Here is a 21,041-nt window from a genome sequence, read left to right as displayed (position 1 = left end):
CGATACGATTGCGAGACTCGAGCGTTTTATCCCCCCTGAAATTACTATCAAATTGATCCTTAATCCTCGTCCCGATATCAGACAGGGCGAAAGAAATTGCGATTCTTGCGCCTCGCTTCCCCGCAAGACTCGAGACTGCGCCTGTGTCGATTAATCTAGTCTTCCCATTCCAACTCATACTCTCACAACCACCACCATGTCGAAAGTCGTTCGCAGCGTGAAGAACGTGACCAAGGGTTACTCTTCAGTACAGGTCAAGGTCCGAAATGGTACGTCTCACACTCTGCTCCTCTGGATGCTGCCCCTCTCTATTATCCCACTTTTCGTTTGGCAAGATGGTCGAATGATTGCCACTGCCACTCTGCTTGCCGCTTGAACCACTTGGACTGACCCTTCACAAAATAGCAACAAGCAATGACCCTTGGGGTCCCACGGGGACTGAAATGGCGGAGATTGCTGGTATGACTTTCAGCAGGTATATCCGTTATCATTTCTTTCCGAAGAAGACACACCCGCTGACTCTTAGTATCAACCAGTCCGACGGATTTCTACGAGATTATGGACATGCTTGACAAGCGGCTGAACGACAAGGGCAAGAACTGGCGCCACGTGCTCAAGTCATTGAAGGTGTTAGATTACTGTCTCCACGAAGGATCGGAGTTGGTTGTCACCTGGGCAAGAAAGAATGTATACATCATCAAGACCCTGCGCGAGTTCCAGTATGTCGATGAGGATGGACGAGATGTTGGACAGAACGGTAAGCGGTCGCTAGACTTGATCTCATCTGCGAGATGGTTTGTCGCATAAGCTAACGATCTCGTTTTTTGTGTCTCTTTTTTGCAGTGCGTGTCGCAGCCAAGGAACTTACAACACTCATTCTCGATGAAGATCGACTGCGCAGCGAAAGATCCGATCGCAAACTCTGGAAATCTCGGGTGAATGGATTGGATGAATATCAGAGTCATGGTGCGGAGCCATCCCGTCGGTCTGACCGGCGAGAGCGTCGCCGACCAGCAGGGGACGACGAAGACGTTGAATATCGACTGGCGATCGAGGCAAGTAAGGCAGAAGCTGAAGAAGAACGGAAACGGAGGGAGAGACAAACCATGATGGCGGAAGATGACGAGGATCTGGCCAAAGCGATCAAGCTGAGCAAGGAGGAGGAAGAATTGCGAAAGCGGGAGCTGGAAGAGAGCAATGCGCAATCACTCTTTGACGACACCCCCGTGCCGACTGCCCAGGCCCAGCCCACCGGTTACAACCAAGGATACCAGCAACAAGGCGCTGTCGACTGGTTTGGCAACCCGATCAACCCTCAACAACCTCTCTCGACTGGATACTTGAACAACCAATATGCGCAAGCAACTGGATTTCAGAATCAGCCCACCGGGATGCCCAACGGATACGCCAATGGCTTCCAATCTCAGCCAAATGCCTTTGATCACAACCCATACGGCCAGCTGCAGAACAACTTCTTACAACCCCAGGCCACCCTGCAACCCCAACAGACCGCCTTCAGTCCAAATAATCCGTACGGAACAGACGTGTTTTCCCAGCAGCAGCAGCAGCAGCAAGGACAAGAGAACTTCTCCCCGTCCGGTAGCAACAACCCATGGGCTCATAACGGTGCACCCCAAGCGAACACTCTACAGCCCATGCCAACCGGGTCCAACAACCCGTTTGCTGCCCGGACTCAATTCCAGGCTCGACCCCATACGTCGACAGGACCTCCGTCGCTCAACACACTTGCTGAAGAAAGGGCAACGAATCAGTTCACATCCTCCAACCCTATTACCAATTTCCAAGCTCCTGCTTTCACAGCAGCCCCGGCACCACCCAAGAGCACACCTCCACAAATGAACAACCCCCACCACGCTCGTCTCAATGCTCTCCTTTCTACAGGCGAAGGACAAGATACGTTCGGCAACGTGGGCGATCTGCGCATCCCGGCCCAACACACTGCTCCAGGCACCTTCGTCAACTCTGCCGGTCAGGGTTTGGACCGTCTGCGAGCCACACACACGGGCAACAACCCATTCTATAACCAACAGCAATTTGTCCCTCAGTCGACAGGCTTCGCCCAGTCGACGAACAACCCCTGGGGTGGCCAGCAGTCATATCAACAGCAGCATCAGGCCGGTGGCAGCTTGATTGATTTGTAAAGCGAGACGTGAGACGCGTGACAGGAAATCAATTGATGCTTTTTTTTTTTCTTTCCATCCATTTGAAATTGTCTCTAAACTTCTTCGTTGACTTTGGTGTGAGCAAATGTTCATTGATTGGGATACCAAGGTTATGTTTCCTCCCCCCCTTTTATCAATCTATCATCATGCATCTTTTTTCTTTCTTTCTTCTTTGCTTTGCAGCTCTCTGTTTTCTATGCTCTATCATTCAGTTCTTCAGTCGGGTTTGTCGGAACCGCTTCCTCCTCTCGACACATTGTGAATAAACAAGGGACATCCTGGAGTTCCCATTACCCACTTATCATGCTCATTATTCCCCTCCACCCTTCCAACCATCACTATTCAATTTCCTAGTGTCTAGTTCCTCAACCACATCATGGTCTTAAACTCTGCATTGTCATCCTCTACCACTTCCTCTTCTTGTGATGTCCTTGGCCTGTCTCGTGTCTCGGGTCAGACCTGTGCCTACCTACCTACTTACTTCTTACTCCTTACTCCCTCCGTATCGAGCATTTACATCTCAATAAGAAGACATAGCCCTCGTGACAAAACTCGCTCATCTATCTGGCCTCAAGTCCAAGTTCTATTCTATCGTGTAGTACGTAATTCGAGAGAAGCCTTTGTATACATACATACACTGAGTAGACAAGACACCACCCCCCTCCCCCCATGTTTTACGGTGTAAGTTAACTAACTATCCATCCATTTCATCCAGTTCGACAACAAGCCGAGGAATCCTAATCAAGAATTCAAAAGGAATTTATATTCGAAAAAGTAAAAACCTAAAACCACATACCCATCCCATCCCCCCCCAATTCCGTGATATGATAACCGTGGAAGATACACAAGACCCGTAAAAAAAAAAAAACACCAACAGACAAGAGACACAAGGAGACAAGAGACGAATGAATATACGAGCATAGCCTCTGCACCAAACTCAAAGTGCCAGGGAAGATATGTATGCACCAACCCAAGACATGAAACAAAATGGAAAAAAAAAACCCCCCCGTCCATACCGATACCAGACCATAACCCATAACCTGTGCACAAGGACCAAATAAAAGAAAAGAAAACCAACGACCGAGGAGCGAGATCCGCCTCTGGCGAAAACGAACAGATATCACGCGACCCATCCATTTGATTAGAGCGTGAGTAGAGGAGGGGATGATAGGTGATGCGGATGTGAGCAGGGATGACGACGAAAACGAGATCGAGAAAAGCAAAGACAGAAAAAAAAAAAAGATTGAGGAGAGAAGAGGTCTATCCGCCACGTTCGCCGAACTTCTGCGCCCACTCCTCGTACTGCTGGAGACCGTCGCGGCTGACGCTGGGCCGGATGGATTTGAGACTGGCCTCGAAGTCCTGGAAGCGGATGGGCCGGATTTGGTCCATGGGGGTGTGGAGGAGGGCTTCGCCAAGGTTGCGGAGGGGGCCCATGGCGGCGTCCTTGGCGAGGGCGGTGATGTCGGAGCCGGAGAAACCTGTTGTTTGAGAGAGGTTGTTAGAGAGCATTGAGGAAGAGAGTAAAAAAAAAGAGGTTAGGGTCTGCTGGGGATAGGAGGGGAAGAGACTTACCCTCTGTGACATGGACGAGGACTTCAATATCCTCATCGTTGAGATCGTGGTTCTGATGGCTCAGGAGCTTGCGGAGCTGTTGTTCGCGGACATGGTGTTCCGGTAAAGGAATGTATTGTCTGCGGACGAAGCGGCGGCGGGCGGCTTCATCGATGTCCCAGGGCATGTTGGTGGCCGCGAGGACGAGCACGCGGCTGGCATCACCACCGGTTTTCTTGGTGGATGGTTCCCGTCCGGCTGCTGCGCGTTGCAGGTCCGACCATTGGATGAGGAACTCGGTTTTGGATCGCCGCGACGCTTCGTGCTCGGTCCCCGAGGAGCGAGCGGAGAGCAGCGAGTCGATCTCATCGACGAAGATGATGGACGGGGCCAGCACTTTGGCAAGCCCGAACAGCGCCCTGACGAGCTTCTCGCTTTCACCGTGCCATTTGGACGTCAGGGTCGAGGCGGAGACGGAGAAGAAGGTCGACTTGGACTCTGTGGCTACCGCTCGGGCGAGCATCGTCTTGCCGGTACCGGGAGGACCGAAGAGAAGCATCCCTCGCGCGGGCTCGCGGAGCCCAGAGAACAGATCCGGGCGAAGGAACGGATAAACGACGGCTTCCTTGAGTGCCTTTTTAGCAGGATCGAGCCCGGCAATATCATCCCAATGCACTTCGTCCCCGCGGACGACGATATCATTGAGGATCTGCCGCGCAGCATTTGCATCGATACCCTTGGGCAGTTTCTTCATGATATCCGAGATTGATCGATCCTCGTCCTCATCTTCCTCCTCTTCGTCTGCATCAATCGATTTTAGTCCAGACGACTCCTGGTCACTCGATGGTGGCGTGACCGTATGCGCAGGTTGCGGCTGACGCCGAAGGGGGGTGTCAGATATAGCCATTCGACTCACGGCGGGACTCAGGTCCCCATCTGTTGCTCGGGGTCCGGGCCTCACCGATGGGGAGGCATTAATGCGGGACCTTGATGTGGGTTTGCTCTGCGGGTTTTCGGAAGCATATTTCGTACCCTCCGACCTTACTTTCCGAGCCGGAGATCTCGATTCATTGATGTTGTGGGTGGGCGGTGATGGTGCAGGAACTCTGAGTGCAACGGGTTTGGGTTTCACAGAGGGTCGAGTCGGACTTCTCTGGCGTGCGTCAAAGGGGTCCAATACAGGCTGAGTGGGGGCAGCAACGCGACTGCCTGACTGTTGCCGAGCCTCGCCGGCAGGAGAATGGCGGTTCAATGTAGACGTCTGTGCTGCTATTGTGCTGCTGGTAGTCCGCCGCGGAGCCCGGGGACGCACCGGGGACTCTCGACTATCAAGATCTTCCTTTGCAATCTTCCTCGGCGAGCGGTCATCCCCAGAGCTCGACCTGAAGTGACCAGGATCCCTGCGGAAACCAGAGTCACTGGAGAGGCTGTTCCGAGAGGAGGTTAATGCAGCGTCGCTCGCGAGATTGCCAGATGACGACGGCGACCGATAGACGCTTCCCCAGGCTAACCCCGCAGCCTGCGACGCAGCTGGCCGCAATTCCTTTCGCCGGAGTGCATCCTTGGCTTTCGTATACTTCCGGTGGCCATCGGACTTTCGCAACGTGGTAGGCATGATCTTGCGTTTTTCGGGACTCGAGTTGCGAGACGGGGATTTACCGGACGAATGCGACTGAATGCGAATTGCCGGCGAACTCGTCGCAGACGCGGCACTATTGTCGTTGGCGAAGGACTCCGAACTGGTCTGAGTCACTGGCCCTGGTCGTCTAGGAATAGGCGGCGGTCGTGATAAGTCCGTGTAACCGACTGCGGGAACTGTTCCGTCTCCGATCCAACCAGGAGGATTCGAAGTAGGTGACTTGGCCGCTGATTTCCCTTTAAAGAGCCTGTCTCTTGCACTGCTGATGGTGGAACTCTCCTTCTCCTGCGATTCCTTTCTGCTTTCACGTAGGGCCTCTAGGAGATCGACTCGCTCTCGGCATTGGAGTTCCAACTGACGGATTGAATCCTGTAGCGCCTTCTCCGTTTCGTTCTTGGGGGTATAGGTCGACGAGAGCCGGTAAGCGTTGTGGTAGGAGATGGTATCAAGAGCGGAGCGCCATGCCCTCAATGCTTCATCCTCGTTGTTCTGCAGACCCAGAGCCAGTTAGTCTTATAAGGAAGTGGAAATAAGAACCGAGATTGAGTAAGCCGAGGGGGGGGCAAAACGGAAAGATAATCTCCAGATAGGAACGAGGGTCGCGGGGGGGCGACAAACCTGTCCCTCAAAGTAGACGGCAGTGGAGCACGAAAGGTAGCACTCATCGTACGTCTTCTGCAGCGAAGACGCAGCAGGCTTGGAGCGCATCATTCACGCCAGCGGAATTGCAGGACCCGCCCGCACCAGCCATGCGATCGACCACAATTGGATGCGGAGGCGAAGAGGGTAGAAGATTGGTCTTGGTCGGATCCAAACGAGGCAATGTCGGGGACGTAGGGAGGGAATATGGTACGGGTGGCGCAGTAGAGCGATGGATTGAGTGGTCGCGGTGCGAGGAATCGGGATAGGCGAGAAGAAGACGGGAATTGATAGCGATGAACCGACAGAGAATGGAAGTACGAAGAAGAGGAAGTTGGGGACGAGATGGTTTGATTTTTTTTCTTTCTTTTGTTCCCTTCGTTTCCATCAGAACGCAGTTCGCGTGACGTCGTCGGTCCGCCCATTTTTCTTGGAGCAACTCCGGATCGAGGAGAGCCATTTTGCCCCACGGCCAGAAGACAATGAACGGCACAAATTGGATGTTAATAGACCAGCAGAAGTGACAGAATAGTGCCAAGCAGCGTGAATTGATTAGGTTCATTGGTTCATTGATCGTGTATGTATATAGAGATGAAGACATGAAGTAAAAAGAGGATCGTATCTCAATCACTGAACCCTTTATATCTTCCATATCCAAATCCAGACTGCAACCAGATCGTCCCGTCTATGAGTACATGTATACTAAATCAAGGCCAAAGCTGAATAAGATCCAAGAATCATAACCCTGGCGAAAACTGCCCTGCGTGCCCAACGCCGATACAATACAGGATACATCGGTCAAACAGGTAGGAGAGAAGCCTCAAGTTCGTTAGGCTCACATCATTTGCATGCAAAATCCCGTCACTGGAGTCACCCTCCTGAGTGCTCCCAAACGGGGTCTTCAAAGATCAGATAAAAAAAGAAAGAAAAGAAAAAAGTGGAAAAGGCTCCTCGGTGTGAAGCCGCAACACCCGTCCAGAAAACCTTTATACACATAATTATCAGAAACGGGGGGGGAAACGAACCGGAGGAACAACTTCCTCCACCGGGTGGCCCTCGATCGGTTGGTTCCGAAGTTCAGGACCGGCTCGGCTGCCTCGGAATTCGCTCGCAAAGATGAAGAATTGTGAATCGGATGGGGCAATCACCGTTGGGGAAAAGACACAGGGTTGGAGGGGAAAAAAAAAAAAAAAAAAAAAACAATGAGAGGGAGAGAAACATATTGTCACTAAGCTGATTGCCTTGGAGACTTTGCATATACTTCTCTCCCTCTTGTCTTCCCCAGGTCCCCTGCTTGATGCATATGCGGTGCGAAGCAGTGTGCGCCTTCGAACGATAGCTTTCGAACACGTTCTTTTAAAATTATAAATTTCCGATATTCCTAATAACTTTTCATGTTTGTCGATGGAAGCGTTGATTGACACCCGAGGAATGATATGTGTAGTCGCATTCGTGTGGAGAGGCCGTTACGGAAGATCACGGTCTGGCCGTCAGTCGGCCTGGCCCTTGAAGTACGCCTTGGCCATCTCATAGGATGTCCTGTATTGCCTTGTCAGTTCATGTTCCCAAGGAGCGAGGGGACGCTAAAAAAAAAAGCTCGCAAACATACCAGCAAATTGCGGTACTGGGCATCGTAGAGATGATGCGGGGACGAGCACCCCTCAGGAAACCCTTCCAACCGAACTGGCGCTTGATGATAGCCGCAGCGTTGAAAAGTCCCTTGGCGGATCGGATTTCCTCATTCTGCGCCAAGCCTCGTGTTTGAAGGAGCGTCTTGACGACGTCCAAAGGCGTGGTGATACCGGCAGCGAAAGCACCAGCAAGACCTCCAGCGATACAGTGGGTGAAGGGATCATACTCCTGGGAAGGATTCATGACCTTGGAAATCGACTCGTATGCGACAAACTGGGTAGCGGTAAAAGGAACCGTCATACAGAGGGTAGTTGGGTACGACACATAGAATGCCTGCAGACCCTCGGCACGATAAACGGAACTGGCGCATTGGAGGAGAGTCTTATGTACGGAGCCATGGACTTGCATGCGTTGCTTGATGACTTTATTCAAGCATGCGTTAGAATCGGAAAAATTGGCTCGTCGGTCGGGACGGAAACTCACCATCGAACGGGTTCATCAAGGCATCACTAGCAATGGTAGCTGCCGCTCCACTGGCAGCTTCGGAACGTTAACACATCAATTCTTCCTGTGCCCTGCGTGGTTGAGGCACGGTGTGAACCAGGAGGGGTCCTTACCAGCAGCCAGAGGGTGGTGGCCATCATCGACGTTTCCACCAGCCATTTCCTTGACCACCTCATAAGTACCAAAGTACACGGCATGTGCGGGGCCTATTCAATCCGTAGGGTTCAGTATTTTCCGTGTTCGCCGTCTCCAGGCTTATCATTTCTCACCAGCGCCGACAACCACACTCGAGACACCCTTCCATAATGTCCGCCAGCCCTCAACCCGATAGATCGTGGAGACCGCATTGGTCAAGCCGGTGTAAAGACCTCCGGTTGTAGGATGTAAGACTTGCATGCGCGTCTGCCCGTAACCACCACAAATGTCAGTTCCATCTTCAGATAATGCGACAAGCTAGGAGATAGAACTACAAGCTTCGCGCAGCCGAGGGCTATTTTAGGGGGGGGGGAAGAAAAAGAAAAGGTCGACATACCTTGAGTAGATCAACTGGGTACATGACAGCATGTTCCTAAACCCGTCAATTAGTACCTCCGCCATCGAACTCAAAACCCCCCCTTCCAATATCGCAATCCACATACCATTATGCCCGCGAATGCACCGGCCAACATGTTCCGACCAAGGCCATAGTTTGAGGGAAGGGATTCATAGCTACCACAGCGACGAGATTAGCTTTGCGTCATCATCGAAGACCAGAGAGACGATTGCTGAGGAGAAAGAACAAAAACTTGGAAAGGCCTCTCTTCCTGCAGAAACAGGGAGCCTTCCAAGTGTATTTCCCCCTCGCAAAGCCACAGCTCGGGTGATTGGAATTGTGCTCAGCAGTGACATACTCAAACTCCTCCTCAGGAATCTCATCAGGACCCGCCATCGAGCTCTAATAGCTCCCGGACACAGCCGGAGCTACAACGAAGGGAGAAGGATTAGGGAGAAGGGCAAGAAGGAAGCGACGACAACGGCAGATTTGCGCGCGTCCGAAGAGAGCTTTTCGAATAGGCCGAAGGAGACGGGGTTGTGGCAGCAACAAGGATTCTTGGTTTTGACCGGAGGGCCGAGAAGAGGAAGAGGGAGCTAACAGCTGGAAGCCGGAGGGGGGAGGGGGGAGAGCTGTCGAGGAGAAAAAGGAACGAGACAATCACGGCAAGAGTCAATCTGATCTTGAGAAAGAATCAATAAAGCTCAATGCAAGACGCAGAGAGAGGACTAGGGAGGGTGTAGAGAGGAGGTTGATTTGGTCGGTGACAATCGCTCTGGAAAATCCAGGTCGGGGAAATTATTGTTCTTTTTTTCGTTCGCTGCGCTAGAGTCGAATGCCGCGGAGCTAACAGTCACTACTATGGAGTACGAACAGAGCACATTGAGGAACCAAGCCGAGTTTGGTGGTCGTTCCGTCTTTTACGGAGTTAAGAAGCCAAAGAAAATAATAATGCGAACAACATCTATATGACTTTACTTTTGAAATGAATTGTTCCTCCTAGATTACCTTATAACTGAATCTTGTTGCTGCCGCGCAAAAAAACAAAAAAAAAAAAAAAAAAAAAAAAAGGGTCCACATCGTTTCTGCACCCTGCTGAATCATCCCGTCACGTCCAGACACCGGGGTTCCGATGACGGAGGTTCCCATTCTGGGAAGTATTCGGGAATAACTACCATCAATTCACAAAATGACAGTGGGTAGAATTGTAGAACAACAGTCCTGGTTGAACCAATTTCGCATGCACAAGGGTGACAAGCTATCATGCTGGTTTCCATCTACGGAGTTAGTTACTATCTACTATCTAGATCAATATTACTAATCACTTATCCTCCTGTCTCATACAACTCCGAGCCTCCGAGATCCGGAGGAAAGCCCAAATTAGGCTTCAGCTTTATCAGATCCTGTTAATCAGATTTCGGACCAGGGCCCCAAGTTCCCAACCCAGTCAGAGCATTTTATCTGATGGCGATAGTTAATTATTTTATCTATCCCGTAATCCTGCTCCGTCCCAGGAAGTCATTTTTTTTCTTGGCCAATACATAGTCGCAAATAGCGGGCATTTAGACTGGAGCACCAGCGCTTTTTTGGGTAAATGCACATGCTATCTGACTCTGATCTTGACTAGTCTACAGTAGCATGGGTATCAGAACAGAAAGTGAAAGGGAAAAAAAAATAAATAAATAAATAATGCATTGATGGCTGGTACAATAAATCGATATTCTCTGTCTCGCTAACTCCAGTAAGGACTGTCACCCCGAATGTAAACAAATAAATGATATAAATCAGAAGAAGAAGAAAATATCCCATGGTGTGCTGTAGTCGTTCACGTCGTGAAAGATTCCTCGTTCACATTTGGCCTGATCGCCAAGTTTTTTTTGGCTGAAATATCAACATCTGGAACAGCTAGGTGTCCCGGACGAATTCTATATATTCTACCATTCGACATTAAACGACCATACTCCTGGAGAATCAAAACGGTCAGCTTCATAAGTCAGGTTCGGAGACGTCAAGGGAAACTGCAACATACCCTGTCTCAAGTTCTCGGCCGTGTCGCTCAAGAGTATCACCCGCCGGTTATTGCAGTAGGCCGTTTTATCCAAAATGTCAACCTTCAGGCTAGCCAGCTCCGGTACGGGCTTCTCAAACATCTCACTAAGACTCTCTACCGCGAGCTCTAAATCTTTCTGATTATCCTCGAAGATCTCCGTCAGATTGTTCCGAGCAAGGTAGTATGCAAACGCATACGTCCACTTTAAGGTCTGTCGGCATTGCTGGAGTGCTTGGGACGCCGTATCGAGGAACTGCACCTCGATCCATGACAACCCCGACTGGGACTGCAGACTCGTCATCTTCTTCTCCGTCTTGAGATAGAGATCTTTGTCGAGCTTCGCAGACTGCTCGTGGTTGGCGTATCGGTTGTAGTAATGCAGATACCGTTCGAGCGACGCTCGAGACTTCGCCTGCGCGGTCCGAGCTTCCGATCCGGATTTCTCTTCATAGCGATTGCAGTTATACCAGCTGGTACCGTGCTCGGACCACAAGCCCATGCACATCCAGCAGAACTCATGCTTGCACTTACGGCACGTCATATGGTTGCATCCTCCGTTCTTTTCGATCGTTGAATGGCACCTCGGGCACTCTTTCGTGTTGGCCGAGATCCAGTTAGCGGTCTCCGAGTCGTCTTCACACTTTTGGAGCCACATCTTGACCAAGGTGCATGGCGCTGGTTGGTGGTCATTAAGCGTACAGCCAAAGCAGAAGAAGTGCCTGCAGGCACATTGTACCGTAGGCACGATGCGGTTGAGGTCGCGCTGCTTGACGTGACAGTTCACCGCATACTCGCAATTAGGAGCCGGACACCACTTGAGATTCTCCTTGTCATCCACATACGTCCGCATCAAGAGTGTTGAGTATCTGCGACCTATCGTTAATAGGGGTGTCTAGCCATAGAACATTCTGAGATCAAGACTCACCTCTCTTTGAGGTCATCGGTGACAAGGAGACCGAGAGACTTTGAGTCTACAATCATATGACAGCCCTCTCCCGGGCATTCTATCCTTGCTGCCTCCCCTTCCCCGCGGATTTTCTGCGCAAGGTAATGTCGGTAGCAGTCGACGCAAAAGCGATGCCCACAGCGCATGGCATATGTCTCTAGATCGTCCCCATCCTCGCAGCAAATATCGCACATGAACCCGGGTACAACTTCTGTCTTAGGTGTCACATCAAGATTCATCCCCAGACCGGCATCCTCCAGAGTCTTCTCGGGATGATCCATGTAAGACTCGATGAGCTTTTCCCGATTCCATTTCCCGAATCGTAGTAGAATGGCTGCCGATTCTGGTGGCAGGCCCAGAATCTGTGAGACCTCGTTGACCTGCTGGCTCTGCTCCCAGTCGATATCCTCTGGGCTCAAGACTCTGAAGTCAACTTCGTAGGGCTTTTTTGATTTCCCGAGCATATCCTTGTCCTGCGAGAATCCGCCGTCGAACTCATCGCCGAAATCTAAGAGATGACCTGCGTTAACGGAAGACCCCCCATGTCAAATATAGGTGATCCGCATAACATACCTTCGCCTAGACTCTCATCATCACTTCCCTGGGTATCCAGAAAATCATCCGGGCTCGAAGCATCCGTCATGAAATCATCGTCTGAATCCATGCTGGTCGACGCCGGGGTGACGAGATCCGGCACCTTTTTCTGTACTCGAACAGAAACGCTCTCAGACGCCACCGATATCAAGTCCGTCCCCGAATCGAGATCTGCGAGTTTATCCTCCCGACGGGCCGTTTTGGTGCGTGACGATGGGATTCCTGTGACGGTACGCGACCCGGCGATGGGAGCCTCGGTGGCGGCTATGGGTGTCTCCTGGTTTGTAATCGCCGCCTCGGCCGCCTTCCTCTTCCTCGTTAAGGGAGGCGTGGTGAAGGTATTTGGATCGTTCGTGGCAAGCCGGTGATGTGCTGACAAGGGAAAAAGAAAGCAAGGTCTCGATGTTACGGCTCGAGACCTTTCTCTTTTTCCGGGACAACACACGTCACAGCTTACCAGGAAGTTTCCGGGAGGGAGGTGTGGGCTCCCTTTCTTTTCTCCCTCTCTCTCTCCCTTTCTCCTTTATTTGTTATTTCACGTTTCTGGAATAGGAGGTGATATGTGATATCAACGAGAGGAGGTCGGATGGGGATTCTATGCAGGACTAGCACCAAAGGCCGATCGTTGCGTAGCCTTATCGAATTTCAGCGTCAGAAAACGAGCGAGGGGTGAGCGGTTAATCATCAATTATCGCGGGCGGGATGACTGGAACGTCACGAGGGTGGGGGGCGCCTAAGCCTTTCAAGATGGCCCAAAGGCAATAAAATCTTGTCAATCACTTCACTTTGTGACTAAAAAGAAGCTTCGGAAATAGAACTTAAGAAGACAACATAAGCTTGGGGGAAAAAAGAACAGGCGGATTTATCCACAATAATAGCTCAGGGTTGACACGTCGAGACGGCACAGCAGAGAATGTACTCTTGTTCTCGTTCGGGTGAGTCCGCTGAGGTTTGCGGGAAGACCACTGTGGGGGAGGAAAACCGAGTACGCCTTACCGGGCCGAATATCAACGCTACTTTATAAGAATATGAACTGTTTTCAAAAGACCGATTTCCTCCAGTTGATATCAAGAGAGAGCCACTGTGTAATGACAGAGGTGTTGATTGATCGGCTGCGCAAGTTTCTGTTGCTGGAGGTATAAGGAAGCGAGAAGCGAGAAGCAATGATGTCAACTTGTCCGCTAGAGGCTTGGCCAGGGGAGTACAAGGAGGTAAGCAGAAATGAAGTTTCGAGCATGAGATGGAAAATGCTGTTAATTGCAAGAATGCGCTGGTGTGAAGGTGGTCGAGTGATGTGTCCTACAGAGAAGGTGTCTGTTGCCTGCTGTGCATTCGAGTATTTATACGTAGCTGATACCTGGGAGCCTTGCTTAAGGCCACTAGCCCCAGGCAGCCAGGCAACGATGCTATTCAAGAAGATTCAGGAGGGCTTGACTTTTGAACTGATTGATCTAGTCCATCAAACGTATATCATAAATGGCTCTCCTACTGATTATGCTGTCTAACTGAGGTCGCGTGCCGTCCATATTTTTTAAGCTCATTCCTCATCGCTATCTTCCTCCTCTTCGCTGCTCTCTTCTTCCTCGGCATTGGCAAGCCAGTCCACAAACTGTTGAGTCTGACTGCGCACCTGCTTCAATTCCTCGCTAGCGCTGGACCGTTCATCGGCCCACCATTGCTCATATGCCTCCTCTTCGAAGAGTTCCAAGTCATACAGTTCCTTGGCAGCGAACAGCAGAGCTGTCTCGCCGCGAGGGCGGTGCACAAGGTCCTGTTGGAGCAGAAGCAAAAAGTCGACTTGGTCGGGTTTTTCGTCGCTGTCTCGGTCGAATATGCACCGCTCGATGATCTCGCGGTAGGTGCGGAAGATATCCCGAACCGCGTCACCAGCACCTTTGCCGCCCTCAATCAACTGCTGTGTTCGCTTCATGAAGGCCGTAACGACGGCTCGTCGGACCTGGTGGTCGGAAGCGTTGGCCGTCATACGCAGACTGACCAATTCCAATTGCACAACATCCGAGGTGACACCTTCCTTCAGACTGTCAAAGACACTGCCTGCGGCATCGTGAACGAAATGATCATGATCATCGTCCTCAGAATATGAGGTGCCGAAACTCTCTGATCTGGATCCGCCGAAGTGAGATATCTCCGAAGACAACGTCGAAATGGAATCCGTAGAGAGGGATAGCTGCGCCATATTATAGACTAAAAACCCGGCTGTTAGTAACTGGTAACCATGAGAAAGGGGGTTGGCAAGGATGCATACCCAAACCAGACGACGCAATACTCGCAGCATCGTCTTCATCCTCGTCCTCCTCGTGGAAGAATTCGTAACCCTCGCCCCCTTCACCAACCACATCCGGGTCACTCGTTGGTACGCCACCGTCTTCGTCTCTTGAGGCTTTTGTAATACGTCTTCCTTCACTCACGGTCACGCCATCGGCGATTTTCACTTCATATGAGAGAAGAGCACCAGGCTCGACCGTGCAGTTGTTGCCCACCACAACCTTGTCGGCAATAATGGCCTGCCGCACCGTGGTCCCGTCGCCGATTTCCACGCCATCCCAGATATATGCGCCGTCCAGTGTAACGTTTTTCCCGATCTTACAGTTCCTCCCAAGGACTGTGTTCTTGATTGTCGTCTTGTCACCGATGCTTGTGCCCTTGCCAATGACCGTGCGCCGCCCGACGACACACGAGCGAGCCAGGGTGACACCCTGTTCCTGGTACAGATTGCCCTTGCGGAGATCGTACGTGTGCCCGGGAAGCAGGTTTGTGTCTGGGCAGAGCGGATACGTCCAACGCGAGATAATATCCTTGCTCACGGCATCGTAGGCCTTAAGGTTCCTGACTCTTGCGGCGTAGTGGTCCTTGATGATATGGGTGTGGATCGTCTTGCCGTTGAGCTCATAGTCCTTCAGCACACCGAACAAGAAGTGTTTTCGCGGAGACTGGTAATCGAAGCTATCCGACCACAGACTCAGCACATCGGGCGTGCAAATGTCGACGCTGCAGTCGATCAGATTCTGTCGGATGTCGATCTCGGGGTGAGTTGTAATAAGCTCGGTGTCGATGGTCACACGAGACAGCTCGTCCGAGTGATGGTCGATCTCCTCATAGTGTAGACAACGGTCCTTGGTGGGATCGAGAACGAAGACAGGGGACACGGAGGTCGACTTGGTGCGGTGGTTCCTGCCAGCCTCGCGCAGGACCATAGTCATGATGGCATTCTTGTCTGCCTGGCGGCGAGCACGATGCTTTGCCAACGCGCCCTCGATGGGCAAGTTGCTAATCACGTCGCCGCTCACAACGATAAAGTCTCCGGTAATGAGGTGTTTCCCGTCCAGGTCGCGCATGACGTCTCCGACGGAAGTCGATGTAGATTTGAGGAAAGTCAGCTGCTTGAATGGCGACGAGTTGCCTCTCCATTTTGACGCACTGTAGCCAATACATCGTCAGTCCAGTTCACCAGTATCCAAGTACCCCCCCAACCCAAGTCTAGCTTCTGCTGATACCGACGTACTTGATGTATTTCTCCAGCTGATCCGAGTGCGCTCCTCCGTAAAGGAAAACCTCCTCGACACCGGCATTGGCAAGGAATTCGAACGTATACTCAATCAAGGGCGTATTCGCAAGAGGCAGGAGACACTGTCCCATAGCCCGTCAGCAACTAGACACCAACCCTGATATCCATGTCCACTCTTCCAACAGCCACAAAACATACCCGGGGCTTTTCAAGCGTGAACGGCTCAAATCTCGTCTCAAAAGTATCCGCAAGAACCTATATCCATAAAACCCAGATCAGCCAAACCGTAGTTCCCCAGCATCAAACACGCAGCTGGGAATACCAACCACAGCCTGCAATGTCTCCTCAACCTCCTCAGCCGCGTTCCCACGCTGCTTCGCCTGGCCACCGCCGCCTTTCTTGGGACCCATCGTGCTACCTGACTAGAGATGAATCAGTTCGTCAGCGCGCAGTATACCCAGCAACGCAGTCCGCACTCACCAGAAGATCGGGAGTGACCCCTCACTTCCTTTCGGGGGGAAAAAAAAAAAAAGAAACAAAGAAGAAACAAACGACGGATTAAACCCACGAGGTTTCAAATATATATTTGGAATAAAAACCTCGTCTCGTTCAATAGAAGTGGGAAAAAAAAATAAGCCGTCGGTGTCTGAACCTGTCCAAAAAGCCAAGCGACAGTATCACCCGTATCGCGATTCACAATTCATATCGAACAAAAACTGCGCCAAGCCCCGTCCCGAAAAGAGTCATCGCATCCCACCTCCAACCGCAGCCGCGGGCGGTCAGCGCAGAGTCATGTTTGCATGTTTGCTCTATTTGCCCTGTTTGCACAGCTGGTGATAATCCGCTCTCACGTGACTTGCTCAGCCCGAACCTCGCCCAGACTCTCCAGCACACAAGCCACGGCTCTCTCCCGTGCCGCGGAAAGTCCAGAACAAAATGGTGCCAGGTCTGGACCCTCCTGGACTCTACGACCTCACCCCTGTCAAGGGAGGGGGGCGGGGGACGGTTCTAGACTCTGGAAATCCCCTCTCAGAAAATAGATTGATTTGCGTCGTGGAGAAATGCAGGTGGTGGATGATCTTGATCCTGAACCGGGGATCGACGCGGATGGTGCCTTAAGCTTAGTTAGCTATTGTTTTATTGGGGATTTTTGTCTAGCGTGAGATCTAGAGGGTCCAGACTCCAGAGTATATGTTTATTTTGTGAATGTCTACGATAATGATGCGGGTTTAGAATTCAGTGCTTGGGACGGAGTAGAGTGATTCCAACGAGGGGACTTATATCATCTCAGATTGCGTATATCTTCTAAAAATGGGTTGTGTGCGGTGCGAGTGCAAACAACATGACAGGATCCCCAGAAAACAACACACAACATAGCCTCCAAATCCCAATGGAAAACCAGGCAGAGTCCATTTAACATTACTGGCCGAAGACACATACTTCACCCGCGAATGCAAAACTGAAGACGAAGAATGAGAAGAGAACAGGACTCGAAAAAGTATCAACAGGCGAAAGGAATATGATGGATCTTGCCAGAAACCGACCTCAGCGTTCCGTTGTATGTATATAAACAGAAAAATGATCAAATGCGCCTATCGATGTATCCGAAGGATATGCAAGAAACCCCAAACGCCGCAAACACCGCGAAATCGACCAGGTGAAGGAGGGCGCACGAAGGCAAACCGTCGAAACAATGATCGTATTTTGAGACTGCATATCCGAAACCGTATGGCGCAGACACTAGTCATAATAAAACTCAATTCTAATTCGTGAGCGGGACAGAGAGGAGGGCGAGAGAATATTTGCGATAGATCGAAAGGTGTTCAGGGAATGCGTTGTGAATAATTAAATTAAGCTTAGCCAGTGCGCGTAGCCGGGACGGGATTGATCATCGGTTGCGACGGATGTGCGTACATCCGCGGTCGTTTCGCAAAATTCGAACTCTCTGCCGCGCTGGACATTTCGGATATCTGTCGTCGGTGAGGTGGTCGCGCTGTCCCTGCCGCGGGATTCATTGCGACTGGAGGAGCCGGGTATTGGACGCCATTTTGATCGACTGCATAAGCGGTTGGGGCCGCAGTTGCAGGAACATACTGAGTTGGGACTTGTTGGAGATTGGGATGAACCGTGGTCATCCCTTGGAATTGGCCGGGTGACTGCCAATTATTCATGGATGCAGCTGGCGATTGGCCAGGAGAGCTATCTTCTTTGATGGATTGAGTGGCCGAGGTCTGAGCAGCCATCGTGACTGCTGCAGTGGGTTGTGAAGATTCCATGCCTTGAGGGATGGCTTTTAGATGGACTAGATGTTTTTCGAGCATATCGAGCAGGCTTTTCCGCGTGAAGGGTTTGGGGAGGACGTCATCCATGCCTGGTGCATATTAGTCTGGGCGGCGATAGAGATCCAAAACGAGGGGGAGCATACCATGCTGGAAATAGAGTTGAATATCGTCACTTCTGATATTAGAGGTCATAGCAATGATGGGAGTCCGGTCAAATTGACGGATCAAATGACAGGCAGAAACACCGTCCAAATTCGGCATAATGATATCCATGAGAATGAGGTCGTACTTCGACCCGTCCTGGATTTTATTCACCGCTTCTAAGCCATCAAACTGTGACAGGTGTCAGTCATTCACACCGGCATCAACAAGGAAAAGAGGAACTAACCGCGGTGTCGATGACACACGAGAATGAATAGAGGAATTTCCCTCCAATCTGCCGGCATGTTGCATCATCTTCCACGAGAAGAATGTGCGGGCTGCGCACCCATCCGGGATCAACGTTTGTGCTCTTTTTCCGATTGTCAGGCACCGGTCGACGGGCGTCGTCGACTTCCTGTTTCGGAGGCATGGGATACGGCACATTGTTGACATGCTCGCTATACATGGGGTCGATTCCATTGGTAGCACCAACGGGATAGACGACGGGTTCGATCTCGCCGTTCATCTTTGGGTAGACCAGATTTGCCGGGTTGGCGCCTGCTGCTGTGGGCGGGCGCACAACTCCGTTTCGAGGGGCAGCTTCCAGCGCGGTTGTTGGGACAACCTGCGCTGCCTTGGGTGGTTCTCCCACCGTTTCGAGACCAGCCAGGTTGAATTGGATCTCGGCGTTCATGTTGTTCAATAACTTGGATGCATGCTGCAAGGGAGAGGCCGAAACATCGTCAGCCTGCCCCGGATTCACATTCGAACTGCCTTGCCCTTGGGCCGGGAAGGCCGCTGCCGCTTTACCATCCCGCCTTTGACGAGCATCGACCGATAGCAAATAATTCATCACTTGATGAATGACGTTCTCATGGTTCAAAACCGTCTTTTGTACTCTCATCAGCTCCTGCAACATAAGCTGATGGTCAACGGTCAACTGCGCGTATCGATCTGAGAGGTGCTGAATCTGTTGCTGTTGCGCGACAATCTGCTGATTGAGCAGGTCGATCTGTTGGGTTGGGACTGAGTCGTCATTGTTTTGGGCCTGTTTCCGAGGGGCCGGCGCCTTCCGTCGAATGTTATCTAACGATTCCTTGCTGTTCGCCCTGAATTCCGGATGTTTGAATTCCCATGCCTGGTTCCTTGTTAGACACGTCCAGCGGGTGACCAGATGGTAGGAACAGGGGCGACGAAGCCTTACATTCTGCCCATACGGTGATTGACCATTCTCCTCGTTATTTTGCCTGACTTTGTGAAAGTCGTATTTGTTCAGCTGACGCACAAAACTCGCAAAATTGCTGTGTTTGAAATGCTTAGGAAGGATGGTCTTGGTAAATTTCTCGCACTGCGATGATAATGCGATATACGGTCAGCTTGCTGGGTTGTGCGATAACGGACCAAGCACCAGGGAGAGGAGAGTGGCCTACCTCCAATACCACGAAACTATCCCCATCGTCTCCCCAACGAACAATCTCGGCGTAGGAAGGGTCCTCCAGCATTCTAGTACAAGGGACGAGTTAGAGATACATTCCATCAGGGTATGCGATCCATCCTAGCGTAACCGAGGGTCAGGGGAGAAGGGAGGGGGGTGGAAGGCGAAAAAGAATAGAAGAAGAAGAGAGAGAGAGAGAGAGCATGGGAAAGGTTCCACACAGTGTCGCCGATAAGGAGGGAACTCACTTGTAGAGTTTTCGCACCTGACCATCATGATAGCATTAGCATCCAAACCACAGTCAAAAATAATTATCACCATGACTCCATGAATCCATGAATCTATTCAGGGCGCCAAAACATCTACATCTGAACACTTACAAAATCACTGGAGTTGCCAGCGGGGGCGGCAGTGGTTGTGGTCTGGCCACCCTCCATCGTGGGCTAGATGGGTCGCGACCGATCGAACAAGCAACAAGCTCAACACGTCGCAGTTTTTGCCCATACGAAAATTTGGAAAAGGGAAGGAATAAGGATCACACAGGACGGGGAAGCGAGAATGCGATCGAAAGACGAATAAAATAGTCCAGGATAATCGATCAGAAAAGGAAAGAAAGAGATGAGAAAAAGACAAGAGGAGGAAGAGGGAAGAAATGGGACCAGGGCGAAAATGGGAATTCGAGAGAAAGAGGTTCAGGTCAGGTCAGGGTTGAAGAAGCAGTTGGAGTTCGGACTTAGCAGTTAGTAAATTAGTAGTAGTACGGACTACGGATAGTTAGTTAGTACCAACTTAACTAATAGTACCTTACACAGTAGGTACTTACTACTAGTAGTGGTAGTAGTGTTAGCCTGTTAGGTAGGAATCAATCAGAGTGGGACGATTGATTGGGTTTGACCTCCAATGGTTGGAGACGTTGAATCATAAACGGTTCTGTTCTGCCCACGGTTCGTTCCCAAGTATCCAGGTCTTGTCTTGGACTCTTGGTCCGTGATGGAGGCAGCAGTAAAATGATATTGATACTGATATAATATAAGTATAATAATAATCATAATATATAACTGATAATGTTTTCTTTTCTTCCTTTCTATCTCCCTGATTGATAAATGCAAGGAGAGGCAGAAATGAGGGGAGGGAAGAATCATGCCAGTAGGTAGTCCCCAGTACAGCTAGATACTACTACCACTACTACAGAGTTGATACTACTACTAGGTAAGTACTAACGACTGACTAAGTAGTACTCCATCGATGCTCCGTTGTCCTTGGGATTGGTGGGGACGCCTGGGAAAAGGGTACAATAATAATCAGAAAAGCAGGTCAAAAATTCCCTCAAAAATAAGTATCTATCTAGTTACTTTCCGTACTACTTCTAGATATCTACTTAGTA

The 21,041-nt window shown here is 50.8% G+C and overlaps 6 protein-coding genes across 6 annotated transcripts, besides 4 other annotated features; 1 reads left to right on the top strand and 5 right to left on the bottom strand.

Annotated features, from left to right (window-relative positions):
• Positions 1-196: 196 nt before the first annotated feature.
• ACLA_085820 (epsin) lies at positions 197-2,162 on the top strand (the record flags this gene model as incomplete). Its single annotated transcript, XM_001268310.1, has 4 exons — positions 197-269; positions 406-475; positions 537-757; positions 844-2,162. 4 exons carry the CDS (start codon positions 197-199, stop codon positions 2,160-2,162), a joined length of 1,683 nt encoding a protein of 560 aa, XP_001268311.1.
• Positions 1,554-1,573: a microsatellite.
• A 1,281-nt stretch (positions 2,163-3,443) lies between the features above and the next one.
• On the bottom strand, positions 3,444-6,084 carry ACLA_085810 (putative AAA family ATPase; the record flags this gene model as incomplete). Its single annotated transcript, XM_001268309.1, has 3 exons — positions 3,444-3,664; positions 3,759-5,865; positions 5,995-6,084. The coding sequence occupies 3 exons, from the start codon at positions 6,082-6,084 to the stop codon at positions 3,444-3,446; spliced, it is 2,418 nt and encodes an 805-aa protein (XP_001268310.1).
• A 1,109-nt stretch (positions 6,085-7,193) lies between these two features.
• Positions 7,194-7,215: a microsatellite.
• Positions 7,216-7,505: 290 nt separating this feature from the next.
• mrsA (putative mitochondrial carrier protein) lies at positions 7,506-9,079 on the bottom strand (the record flags this gene model as incomplete). Its single annotated transcript, XM_001268308.1, has 8 exons — positions 7,506-7,554; positions 7,625-8,069; positions 8,131-8,187; positions 8,265-8,357; positions 8,421-8,553; positions 8,684-8,719; positions 8,790-8,859; positions 9,042-9,079. The coding sequence occupies 8 exons, from the start codon at positions 9,077-9,079 to the stop codon at positions 7,506-7,508; spliced, it is 921 nt and encodes a 306-aa protein (XP_001268309.1).
• Positions 9,080-9,720: 641 nt separating this feature from the next.
• Positions 9,721-9,753: a microsatellite.
• Positions 9,722-9,753: a microsatellite.
• Positions 9,754-10,617: 864 nt separating this feature from the next.
• ACLA_085790 (RING finger protein) lies at positions 10,618-12,343 on the bottom strand (the record flags this gene model as incomplete). Its single annotated transcript, XM_001268307.1, has 3 exons — positions 10,618-11,599; positions 11,659-12,187; positions 12,253-12,343. The coding sequence occupies 3 exons, from the start codon at positions 12,341-12,343 to the stop codon at positions 10,618-10,620; spliced, it is 1,602 nt and encodes a 533-aa protein (XP_001268308.1).
• Positions 12,344-13,810: 1,467 nt separating this feature from the next.
• On the bottom strand, positions 13,811-16,209 carry ACLA_085780 (translation initiation factor eIF2B catalytic subunit epsilon; the record flags this gene model as incomplete). The annotated part of the gene is made up of 5 exons (XM_001268306.1): positions 13,811-14,478; positions 14,540-15,711; positions 15,797-15,921; positions 15,998-16,054; positions 16,126-16,209. The coding sequence occupies 5 exons, from the start codon at positions 16,207-16,209 to the stop codon at positions 13,811-13,813; spliced, it is 2,106 nt and encodes a 701-aa protein (XP_001268307.1).
• Positions 16,210-17,655: 1,446 nt separating this feature from the next.
• On the bottom strand, positions 17,656-20,094 carry skn7 (putative stress response transcription factor SrrA/Skn7; the record flags this gene model as incomplete). Its single annotated transcript, XM_001268305.1, has 7 exons — positions 17,656-18,170; positions 18,225-18,414; positions 18,470-19,360; positions 19,427-19,570; positions 19,653-19,725; positions 19,906-19,922; positions 20,038-20,094. The coding sequence occupies 7 exons, from the start codon at positions 20,092-20,094 to the stop codon at positions 17,656-17,658; spliced, it is 1,887 nt and encodes a 628-aa protein (XP_001268306.1).
• Between the last annotated feature and the right edge of the window lie 947 nt (positions 20,095-21,041).

The sequence above is a fragment of the Aspergillus clavatus genome, genomic scaffold (assembly GCF_000002715.2).
Source record: "Aspergillus clavatus NRRL 1 1099423829806 genomic scaffold, whole genome shotgun sequence".
In the NCBI taxonomy this organism is placed as follows: domain Eukaryota; kingdom Fungi; phylum Ascomycota; class Eurotiomycetes; order Eurotiales; family Aspergillaceae; genus Aspergillus; species Aspergillus clavatus.
The sequence above is the reverse complement of the archived record's forward strand: the minus strand, read 5'-3'. Positions and strand labels throughout refer to the sequence as shown.